The sequence below is a fragment of the Quercus lobata genome, chromosome 2, assembly GCF_001633185.2.
Source record: "Quercus lobata isolate SW786 chromosome 2, ValleyOak3.0 Primary Assembly, whole genome shotgun sequence".
Taxonomy (NCBI): domain Eukaryota; kingdom Viridiplantae; phylum Streptophyta; class Magnoliopsida; order Fagales; family Fagaceae; genus Quercus; species Quercus lobata.
This window is the reverse complement of record NC_044905.1, coordinates 4,217,126-4,230,147: the sequence shown is the minus strand read 5'-3', so window position 1 is coordinate 4,230,147 and position 13,022 is coordinate 4,217,126. Positions and strand designations below refer to the sequence as shown.

Here is a 13,022-nt window from a genome sequence, read left to right as displayed (position 1 = left end):
AGCAACTTTGGAAAAGTCTATAATCTCAACTAAGAAAAGTTGTTTACTTTGACATAATATGAAATATGGATCAATCCAATTGTATCGGTCCCATTGCCACCATAGTTATTCCATTAGCTGGACGTACAAACATCTTGCTAAATAAACGTAAATGTTTATACTTTATACTCACTTTATTCTATTGAGGGTGAAAAAAACATTTATTTTTGTTCTAGACAAGCGTGATGGACAAGTAAAAAATGTTTTCAAAGATATATTATTATAAAAATAACTCTATTTGGAGCATTTTAATCGTTGTTCTCGAATTGGCTACTATTATCAATTGAGTGTTGAGCATCAAAACCTGAACTTTCGAAAGCATAGTTTACACACACCAATTAGAGAAAGGAAATAAAATAAATGTAGCCGCATGCTATTTCCGTTGGTTAACATAACATAACATGATGACAATATTAATTAATAAAAGGACATAAGATCCACAAACCCCGTAGATTTATTTAATTTAAAGAGTAAATAATAGAAAGTCAAATTTTGATTCGAGTACAGTTGGGCAGCTGATTTTTTGCTAGAGAGAAATCCGCTATAAAAAAATGAACCGTCGTCCCAATGGGAAAACAATTTAGCATGGCTTATTGTTGCCTTGTTGGTCACCATACAAATCACAGGCTAGCAGGTACAAACACACATGCCAACAAAACTGTTCTATTAAACAAACCCACATGATAAACATAATTGTTCTATTTTAATTAACTACAATAATTAATAGTAGTGATATAATTAAGTAAGACTGTTCTGTATCATTTTAACAAGACACTAATTAAAATTTTTTTTTTTGTACTCGCGTTAGATTAAATAAGACTGTCTATATCATCTTAATAAGACACAGATTAGTTTTTATTTTTATACTTGTGTCGGCTTTATGATGAATTTTGTGCAAATGGGATTTGATACCAAGTTTTTTATTTGATAATAAAAAAAATTTACAAATCAAACTAATAGGAACCATACTAAAGATACAGTAATTAAGACATAAAAACAAGTTTAACAATTAAAAATGGGAAAAAAAAATATTAAAAAAAAAGGGTCTCACCGCCCAGAACCCATCACACATCAATCTCTAGCAAACAAAGCTTTCGTAAGCTTCCACCATGTAATGACGGTGACAACCTCTCTGATTAAGGACCACTATAGACCATACTCTCTCTTTCTCTCTCATTTTAGTTTTCATAGTTTTTGTGGTGTCCACAGACACGCCATGAGTACCAGTTCTTGGTGCTCTCTACTCTGCCTTATCTCCTTATCTCCTTATTTTTTTAGTTCGGCAAACTGAGAAAAAGAATATAAAAGTTTTAATTGGTAGGCCATCGCTGTTCCCCTCATTAGACGGCCATTCTTCTTCGTTTTCATCAAATTTCCCAAACTTTATTACAAACATATTAATATTAAAGAAGATTCATCCATAGAAAGAAAAAATAGAAAAAGAAAAAACATATGAAACTATTTAGAAACAAGTTCAAAAGAAGAAAAGAAAAAGAAAAAACAAACTAATTTTATGACTAAAAACTATTGCTGATTAGTTCTTGTTACAAACTGAGAATCTATACCTATCAAACAGAAACCGGGTAGTGATTCTATTTTCACACCCAACATCAACTTCGTCCTTCTTTCTTTCTTTCTCATCTTTTTACATCAGAAATACTTTTTTCCTGATACATAAAAAGCTTCCACTTTGGTGAAGTCTGGATAAAATGATTGATAGACAGTCTTACCCCCAATTCTGAAACATCTCTTCAATCATCATCATCGGAGTTTTCTGGGTTCGGATACTCGTTTAAATCCGGCGGCTCCGAGGCACGACTAGACGGCTTTGATTGCGATGATGCATGGAGAGAAGTTTGTAGCGCGTCGACCCTAGCTCCAACTTCGGTGGCTTTCTTGCGTATAGAAGCCGCAGACATGTCTCGAACATCATCATCCTCCTCATGGAAAACTAATTCCGGGAAGTTAAGCCGAGCAGAAGGGCCACGGAGATAAAACACGGCGGTGTCATAAGCACGCGCCGCAGCAATAGGAGTAGTATAGGAACCAAGCCAAATTCGAGACCTCTTATTGGGTTCTCTAATCTCAGCCACCCACTTTCCCCACTTCCTCATCCTTATCCCTCTATAGGGCTTCTCTTGCTGCTGTTGTTGCCTTTGCTTGCGCTTTTCAGTGCTTGTTGAAAAGTCTCCTTCCATATTAGAATATAAACTTTAACTATTACTAGGTAAACAATTTTTCTTTGTTACTATATATTCTGACCTAAAACCAAACGAAAACAAAACCCAGGAAGATTCTGTTTTCAGTTTCCGAAAGTTGCACTACTACACCTCCCATACCAGAAACAATAATTATGTATATATGTAGAGGGTGAATATATATATAGAGAGAAAAATACAGAGAGGGAAAGGCGCATTAGTTTTAGTTTCTTACTTGGCTGCTAGTCTGTCGTCTGGGTACGGCCGCCACGTTGATCTTCCTTAAAGATAAATCCAAAATTGGCCGACACAATCCATCATCTCCCATCTCTCTCTCTTTATATAATAGAATAGTACTATATATTGTTGCATGTTATATATGATAAAACAGCACTGTATTATGTATGTATGCTATCGATATTCTATAAAAAGAAAAAAAAAAAAAAAAATGAGAGAGAAAAACTATGCTATCACAATTGTTAAAATAGCTTACTATGAGTTGTGTAATAAAAAGTAATGTTAATGGTGTATTAATGTAAAAGTGATGTGGTTGTAATTATAATAGAAGATATTGAGTATTAATTATTATGAAAAAAGTTGTAAAAAATATAATGTTCTTCACATTCTTTTTTATAGTTCAGTTAGGGATGAAAATTAATGGTCAAATTATGGGTGTCTCATCCCTACCTTGTTTCCTCTTCCTGGAGGGAAAACTTGCACAAGGAAGGTAGGGTTTCGGGCAAGTTAGAGATGTTTTACTAAAGGAGAATGAGAGACAAGTATTTTGAAAATGATAATGAAATATTGAAATGATTAAATTATATGCATAGATAATTTAAATGTATATAAAAGAAACTATGTATATATAAATTTGGGGCAGGGAGAGGTAATATGGTAGGGTGAGTAAAACACGTCTCCATCTCATCACCTCTTTGGAGCAAGAAAAATCTGTACGAGACGAAGCGGAACAAGGACAAGGCAAGTCAAGTCAAGTGAGCGAGTTTCCAGGCGGGAGCTTCACACACATATACACTTAAATTAGGCTAGAGTAGAATTCTATCTTGTATAAAAATAAAAAGTGAGTGAGTTTCATCCCTAAATTCAAATATTAAGAGATAATAGATTTAAGCTCTGAATATCTTCATTGAAAATACAAAGCTCTAGGTATGTTTGACAGTATTTATATGTTATTATACGATGCAACAATTCTAGAACAGAACCAAAGTTATCTTACAAATTTGATGTGGTGAATTATAATTAGTTTTATTATACATTAATCATGATCTATTACAATTATAAATAATAAAAAAGTTTGTTGTCATGAATTATTGAATATGTGGTGTATCTTTCGATGAGTCTGAAAGGGCATCTGCGAGTTTGTATAGAGGGTTTGTGGGCATGTGAGGGCCGACGTGGATGGTTACGCCTCTAGTACGCAAACACAAAATCCAAACCCCTTTGCCCTTGCTGCAAAGCTATTTGTCCATATAGGTTTGTCAAACTGTAATAACTAAATGTTAATTAATTAATTAATATAACGCTTTTGTGTGAGTGATAATGATGAGTTTGGTTTTGCGGACAAGTGGATGCAAATTTTTGTGAGAGAGAGGTCGGTGGTAGATGGATTGGGTTTTTGAGAATGACTTTCCGTCCACGCAACGAAGAACCCCAAGGTGGTGGAAATTGCAAAAGTAGCTATCTCTTTTTTTTTTTTTGAGAAGTAAGTAGCTATCTCTTTTGGTTCAAAGTTATTGAATGACTTTTATGGTTTCTTTCGTAATCTGTTTTTTAAATACAGTGTTGTGACTTGTGAGTGCGTGGTGAGTAGTGACTAAATTAACCCATGTCTGAAAATCATGTTTTAGTCGCCGACTAGAATAAACAATCATAATTTTTTATTTTTAATTAATAGACTAAACAATGATTCTGGACATGTGGCAAGTGTGTAATGGTTTGGCGATAAGGGGTTTTAGGTACTACCAGTTATATAGTTAGTGACTTTTTGAAAAACTAAACATTCAACACAAAATTCACCGTCAAATGTATAAAATAAATGTTAAACTAAAGGGTGACAAAAATTTCCCAGCCTATCGGCATCACTTTATCCCTTTATATTCCATGTTAATTTTTACAGTTTCAACGAGGTGATGGAGGCAAGGATGGGTTTTCCTCACTTGTCTTGAACATGTGTTTATATGTATTTATTATATTTAGCCTATCTTTTAGCACTACATCTTATAATTTATTTTTTTAATATAATTTTGTTAGGATTTTTAGACCCCAGTTTTATGAAATAACCAGTTTTAAGCCAAGTAATTAGTTAATTAAATTATGCTTGAGGCTTTGGTTAATGAAGACAACAACAATAATATGCAAAAGAAATGGTTGTGGAAATAAATGATGCATAATATAATTATACAGGGAAAACCAATAGTAGAACTGTAAAAATACTGAGTGTCTGTTTGAAAACAACTTATCTATTTTTTTTTTACTTGAAAGTGTACTAAAGTATACTTGTACTTTAAAAAAAATTTAAAAAATGAGAAACTGTGAGAAAATATAAGATTTTAAAAAACTGTACATAAAAGTAAAAAACTAATACTAAAAGTTGTTCTCAAACATACTCTAAAGGAAAACCTTCCCAATGACTAGACAACTTACAAAGAAAATATTTCACTACACCATAATGTTTGGACTTTTCAATCATGTGAACCTCCTCCATTATGGATGACACATCCATGATCAGCAATCAGAACTTTCAACTAACTTCAAGAATCTATTGAAGGTATTATTTGATGTAGCAACTCTTAACATGGTGTCGAGGCTACTATATCAAGGTAGCTCTTTATTGATTGAGGTTGAGTTGAGGAAACATAAACTTCACTTTTGAGGCTTGACTGATCGAGTGGTGTCGAAACTAGAGTCAAGATTGCTATAATATAATGTGATCGGTGTTATTAGCCGTAGTGTCATCGATTAATCACTATGAAATTAATATTATTTTCAATTATTATTAATAAATATTTCAACCATTGTAAATATATATATATATATATATGTGAAATTTTTTGTGTATATTAATAATAGCATATTGACATTCCTCTTATTAAAATATGTAGCGAAATAGTAATAACACGTTCGTTTTTATTTTCTCTTCCTTATCCAGTTATCCTCTCCTCTCTCTCTCTCTCTCTCTCTTTTTCAAACTTCCATATCTAGAGTCTACACATAGTGTCGGCGGAACGTTAGAGAACTTAAATTTTAGTTAGTATTGAATGTTACATTTATATAGGGCCGGTCATCCTTCACTTACTCATAGCAGATTTTTGCGGCGCTTTGATCGGACGGATAGGTGCTGTCAGATGATTAGTCACTATTAATGTATCTACCTCTGCGGCAACTGGTAAATGATACTCATATGCATGTCTGAAGTCCGACACACAAACTCTCACTCTCATGAGTGCCATAAGACATCGGTTAACCACCTATTTTAAAAAAGTTTTAACTTCACTTTTACGGAAAATGAAAAAAACTATCAAAACATTAATTATTTTTTAAAGTGTTTCAAATTAATTTTAGGTAAATATTTTTTCATTGTTCATGCTAAAGGGTGCTTTTAAGATAATGGTTAACAATTTATTATAAGAAAATTTTGACACTACTTTTATGGGAAAAAAAAAAAAACTGTCAAAATATTAATTGATTTTTTTTTCTTTTCCCATAAAAACTTTCTTTAAATACATGAATTATTAACCATTATTCTAAGAATATCGGTTAGCATTTCCCTTTTTTCATTATAAAAAGTTGGGATAAGTTAATGAATGTTATAAGTGCATTAGTTTAAGAAATATTTTTAGAAATATTTTACGAGAAAAAACTAATTTTTTAAAATACTAATTTTTTATATTTTCTATAAAAGTAGTATTAAAACTTTCCTAAAATGATTTATTAATAAATTTCCTAATGACATTTGTTAATAAGAATCTTATGAATTTTACATCGAATTTATTGTAAAATAAATGCCTAAGATCATGATGATGATGTAGTAATTTAAACTTTGGTATACTTTCGCTTTCATGCATGTTCTGCTCATCATTTAAGCTTTTTTTAAAGGCTTGTTCAAAGGTAGAAAAATGACGTATAATTTGGAAACGGAAAGACGTGGAAGTTTGCCTAACTGTGCTGTCCAACTTGGAGGCCAGTCGGCAGGACTAAATGTAATTAATAAATATGTATGGGTCAGTACACATAAGTCACTAAAAACTTGTTGCTTTTCAGTTTATCAACAAAGAAAAAAAAACTTGTTGCTTTGCAAACTTTGCGTCTGCCTGCCAAGCCCTGTCAGAGTCATACGCAAAAATCTCCAGCTGCTACAGAATTCTACTATATCCTATCATGGAATGGAAGCCGAAAAGGAAGTCATAATTTGACTCTATCTAAAAAGACAAAATTTATATAAGCACACATGCTCGTGTGTGTCTATATATATATATATATATATATATTTTTTTTTTTTTGAGTAATACTAAAAAAAATTCATTAGAAGGTACGGTAAATATTATTTGTGGGGATCGTTCGATTAATGGACCCATAGGGTTCAGAATTGGTTTAGAATTGTTGGGCCCGTGGCCCATCCGAGGCCGTATACCCGTCCGAGGACACCATGCTCCTCGGCAGTACGCGTCCGAGGACGATCGCGTCCGAGGACGATCAGGACGTGGTCTCACTGCGATCAGATCTCAGAATTAGGTCATCGCAAAGGATAGAGTAGCCGACTAAAGATGCAAGAGATAAGGCAAACAAATATCTGAAACTACAGCTGCCTCCGCATTAATGACCTCTCAACCAACTCTCTGGCCGCATTAATGTGGAGGTGATACCTGAACAGTAGGGAAGCAGCCTTACAGCTGCCCATAGGAAGTTCTAGGAGGTGCCAGATGGGACAGAAAGAAATCCTCTGGACACAACCTACACGTGTGCGGCAAGGATGGAGCGCAAAGGGGGGTATATAAACTAAAAGAAGAACATGAAGAAGGGATCGGGACAGAAAAAGGAAAGAGAAGAACAGACATAAACTAGAAAGAAGAAAGTAAGAGAAGAAAGAAAGAATTGCACTAATCACTAAAGAAAAACATTCGATATACCAACTTTAAACCTTGAACGTGCTTGAGAGTAAATCTTTGGAGGAGATACCACAGTTAACCTAGTTCTTACACCCACGCTCTACAAATCATATTGTCTGGGCCTTTTACGTGCGAACCCAATACTGTTTAGGTTCGTCACCAAATCGTGTCCTTAAATTATTCTAATAGAAGACAATTTATAAAACGATAGTATATTAATTATATTTTGTTCTTATCTATTACGGAGTTTTTGTATTGATTAGTTACTTTTCGTTTTTCCTTTAATTCAAAATTTCACTTATGAATGAAAGAATTTTTAGTAGTTAGATGAAATCTAAGTACGATTTATGTAATTTTATATTATTATATAATTATCTCAAGATTTTGTTTCCCATTACACAAATTTGTATGAAATAGAATAAATCATCAATTAAAGAAATTAGAGGTTGTATTAATTCTTTTAATTAATTATAATAATTATCTCATGCAATCAATTTGTTAAACAACCTCTAATAATTATCTCATGCAATCAATTAGAGGTTGTTTTAATCAATTTGTCAATTTGGCAGGAATGGGAGGAACGAGAGATGATGAGGGCTAGACCAACCAATTTGTTAATTTCCTTTCTCTTTCCTCCTTACGAACCAAACAAAAGGAAATAGTTTTTCTTTCTCTTCTTTACCCTTCTCCCCCCTCTTTCCTTTCCTTTCCTTTCCTTTCCTTTCTCTTCCTTTGTTTTTTTCCAAACATAGTATTAGTGACATGTTCGGAGTCCTTTTGTATTGGTCCAACGATTTTAGTTATTCGATTATAATTTGAATTATTGAACTGCCTAGAAAGCATTTGAGATACTGAGTTCCTAAGATAGACTTATTAGTTATTAGACTCCTCCACAACCTTCTTTATGTCATTTTGTACTAAAGATAATTAGTGAAGGAGAGGAGGAGAGAACTTTCTTAAATTATTCATTACAAGTGGATGTCTTGTCTAATCTTTACCCTTTTCTTTTTGTTCTTTGAGTGTAGTATCATTTCCAGGCACAAACCGAGAGAGAAACACACACAGGAATAGGAACTTCAAAAAATGAAGAAGGAAAATTCAATCTCAATGACACTTATTCAACAACTAACAAGTAAGCACTGTTACTAGTCAGAAATTAGGTATTTCAATAACTAAATCCTTGTGATACATCACCCTTTTAATCCATAATAAATGAAACCAAGAATTACCACCGACCTTCTCATATGAGACTGCCACTAATACATGCATTATAGACTTATATCCACATTCAAGACACCTCCGGTGGCTTCCTATATCATGGAATTGGACCCAAGTTAATAACATTTCAAGACACCAAAAGTGATTTCCGACGTCATTCAATGAACATAGTCTTCAGCTCCTAATCTTTTAATGAATCCCAAAATATTTGGTCAACAAACTATAGTGCAAGATGAACAATACAATTTACATTCACAATTAAGACAAATACATGATATGATGAGAAATGCTAAATGCATATTTGGGGATTATGGGTTTGTAAATCCCACTATTTTCAATAATTTAATCATTGGGCCATTTCTAAAATATCGTAATAGACAGTGCCCCCACTACAATTTGACGTGATGCACGCCATGATTGGTCTCAGGACCAAGTATAGAAGCAACCCATCTTTTCAGACTGGAACAGAGTAACTTGTGTGCTTGGAGTTTTGGCTGAATCATAGACCCCAGGGAGCACAAGGTCGGAATTTCCCACTCGTGAAAAGGACTTTTGCAGGTCTGGGTCGCATTCACCTCTCCAGTGATCAAATCCTTCACCATAGAACTCCATGAAATAGTTCAGCACAATCCAAGTTGGATACTATAAATAGAATCCAATTTTTAGCTACAAATCAAGATTATAAATTTGCAAGTGGAGCTTTATAACATTATATATCAGAGATCCTACGGGAGTACATCCTGTTTGTTTACAGCCTGTTGTTATAAAGCTACAAAACAGGTCATTTCATTTCAAAAAAAGCTACAATACAGGCAAAATCCAACTAGTAATTTGTGCTGCAACCAATAGTTATAGTATGCTTATATGACAATAGAGTGTGGAGTTCCGCTAATTTTATATTAGAAAATGAGATTACAAACCGATAAACTTTCATAAGAAAGTGAGAGATTGAGTTGAAAATTATACAAACATATCAATCTGGTAGTATTTGCATAAGTCTAAATGATATCTGAAAGCTGAAGCATTTCGGTCCAGTTCGGTCTATTTTTGTCAACTTCAGTCCAATTCGGTCTACTTCAGTTCCCTCAAGTCCATTTCAGTTCAGTTCGGTCCATTTCATTCCCCTTGGGTCCAATTCGGTGCCTTCAGTCCAGTTTGGTCTAATTAGGCCTTAAATTTTTATTTTTGAGAAGAATTTGGGCCTTAAATTGAATCTTTTGTAGGTTTCTTTACATTTTTTTTCTTAATTTTTTGTTGAAAAATATGACATGGACCACAGTGGACCGAAGGGACATGCACAAATAAGACCAGTAATAGCAGTGGCAAGAGGAAAATGTAAAAGTGATGAAGTAGAAGATTGTAATGGAGGAAGGGAAAAGAGTTCAAGACTCGAGCCGGTACTTAAAAGTTTCATACTACAAATGAACACAAGATATTTGTTGACATGTTTCAAACTTGCTTTCTTTGCACCTAACGCTAAGCCTGGGACCAATTATGATCTTCAGCACTATCCTACTAAGATTGTGGGTTCAAAATTCTGAACCAATAAGCTTGATCGAAATTACAAATAAATAATCATGTATATAACAATTTGGGAGGGTCAGAAAGTCCGAAGGTCTGCATCACATAATGAAGTTTCATCAAATAACTACATGAGAAGTACCCATCATGACAAAGTAATCTGTTTTATGCAAGTCATTTAAGATTATTGATGAAAAAATTAATCTGAAGAAGAATTAAGCTTTACTGCCTCCATACATGACATGTACTTTAGAGGGAACAATGACAATGGCTAATGTTTTCTCTAAGGCCTGTTTGGATTGAGAGGAGTGAAGGAGAGTAGAGTAGAGTTGACTGAAAATATGCTAATTTTGGGTTAACTCTACTCTACTCCCCTCAATCCAAACGGACCATTCAATTCCATGATAGAGTTCAGATTGCCTAAAGACCAGAATCAGTCCACAAAAATGAAACTATAATATGTTCCAGAAAAAGTCAAGTAAAATACTAATCATGCCCTCAGAACTCCAATAAAGCATTCAAAACATTATAAATGTTCACCAGATAAAGCATTGAATTTGCCTTGCCTTCCCACACACCCCCACCCCTGCATTTGGCTGGGGCCGGGGGCAGTACATAACTTTGTGTGTGTATCAGTGTACCTTAAGCAGACCCAACCAGGTTTTGGTCAATTTCAGAGGCTTGAACATCTGTTACTAAAGACAAAACAGTATTCTAGTTTCATCTAAACCGTTTCCACTACTATTTTTTAACATATAAATCTACAAATAATATTTGAACCTCACTATTAGTAATAGAAATGTTATAGTTTAAAGGTTTCAATTCCTTATATCTTGGTCTAAAACTCAACAAAGCCTTTATTCCATATCTAGTAAAAGTTTTCTAGACAAAGAAGATTATTGTACTCCTATCAAAAATATTGTATTCCTATCAAAAAGGAGATTATTTTGATGAATAAAGTTTCAATTGAAATTGTCTCCATGGTCTGGTGCCAACCCTAGGTGCTAACTCATATTTGTTTTTCTTAGCTCGGTGCTGATGCAAAGCAAACTTGGATACTAACTCCTAGGTTTTATCTTTATTTTTCTATTCTTAATTTATGTTGCTGCATCATTCTAGCTTGTCCTGCGTCACAATCAGAGAACAGTGTTTAAAGAAGTGAAGCAACAAACATCTTCTAATCAGCCTATATAAGCCTCTTTTTTATTTTTGCCTGAATAGATATGCCTAATAGTATGCTTTACTCCCTATGGAAAATACAAATGCTAAGGTTGTTAATGTCAATTCTTGTGTAGACACATCTTAAACAAATGAGTTAACTTTCTGATACTGATTCAAATTTCAGGAAGTTGTAAACATGCATCATGAGATTTGTGTTAACAACATACAAAAGATGTACCAAGTCTCATTATTAATTATTTGCATAATTAATTAACACCAGCTCCAGAGAAGCATCTTTGCATAAATCAATACTAACTCCTCAGTCAGCAGATCTTCAGGCTTTAACTAATTAAATCTACACAAACAAAATAAACATACTTAAATGATTTGAAGCAGACAAATTCCATATTTGCAGACCTGAAGTCCATGAGCATTAACCTTCCAGAGTTCTATGGTGAATAAATATAGTTTGTGATGGGAAGAACAAATCTGGACCTTCAATGCAAATAGCCAAACAAATACATCCAGAACTAGACATACTTCATGCTACAAATGAATACATATGATGTTAGACATGTGTCAAACATGCTTGACTTGTGGACCTGAGGTACATCCTGATCATCTGATAGGAATTGCAAATAAATGGTTTATTATTTTTTAAAACTTCAAGAAAGATCAACTGAACACCAATAAATGTAGCAAACATTGTTGTTAGTATTTGTTTCTTTAACTGGTGTGTTTATGATGAAGACTATGGAAAATACAGGGAAAAGATTCCAATTAACTATATAATCATAATCCTGGCTTCAGGATAACTGGCACCAAGAGCAAAGTATTTTTTGATTGATAAGTCATACATGAACTCAATGGATATTAAACTTGCAACCATTGTATTCAAACACAGGATCAGACCAATCAGTCCTGAGGTACAACTGTGACTGGGATCTATACTGGTCTGGTCCACATTCAAAAACTGGAATACTTAAAACCAGTCAAAACTGGCATTTCAACCTCCAAAACTGGGAACCGGAACTGGTTTTTACCCTTATTTTAAAGTGTTTGACATCCGAAGACATCCCCCCAAAAGAGTAAACTAACATGTATTACTTCTTTTATTAAGGGAGTAATGGGCAAAGTAACAAACCCAACATTGAATGAAAAAGTGTTATGCCCAAATAGAAGTTAGCTCATACATTCAATATTTGAAATTCTTAATGGAATGTGATATTTATAGAGTAAGAAGTATAACAAATTTTTTTATTTTTTCAATGCTACTAATTTAGCATTAAAATCTTTAGTTTTATTTTGTAACCTCTTTATAGTAGTAGAAATATGATAGTTTAGGGTTTCAATTCCTCACTTTAGTGTAGAACTCAACAATACCTTCAATTCTACCAAGTTAAGGTCATCAAGACCACTTTCTACAAATGCAACCTCATATAGGGCTGCATCTTATAGAAATCACTGGCTTGGTCTTCCCTCAAAACCTTTCTGCTACATGCACTTTCCATTCAATCTGTAGCATAGCCACCTAAGCACTAATTTCTTTTTCCTATTTTCATCTCCATTTTTTATCTTAATATGACTACAATCACCTTTAAGTAATCAAGAAAAAACAATAGCAACAACATTCAAAACCAGCACATAATATTAGGACATCAAGACAGAACCGATCAAACCACAGTTTAAAAAAGTGAAGCAACAAATAATTCCTTATATCAGTAATCAACCTAGATATGCATAATTGTATGAAAACTTTACT

General features: G+C 33.5%; 1 protein-coding gene across 1 annotated transcript; it reads right to left on the bottom strand.

Moving 5' to 3' along the window:
* Positions 1-1,473: 1,473 nt before the first annotated feature.
* Positions 1,474-2,579, bottom strand: LOC115974538 (ethylene-responsive transcription factor RAP2-1-like). Its single transcript, XM_031094939.1, has one exon. The coding sequence runs from the start codon at positions 2,235-2,237 to the stop codon at positions 1,791-1,793; it is 447 nt and encodes a 148-aa protein (XP_030950799.1). The 5' UTR covers positions 2,238-2,579; the 3' UTR covers positions 1,474-1,790.
* Between the last annotated feature and the right edge of the window lie 10,443 nt (positions 2,580-13,022).

Excerpts from the sequence above, each read along its gene's own strand:
- LOC115974538 (XM_031094939.1), bottom strand. The coding sequence starts at position 2,237 with ATGGAAGGAGACTTTTCAACAAGCACTGAAAAGCGCAAGCAAAGGCAA.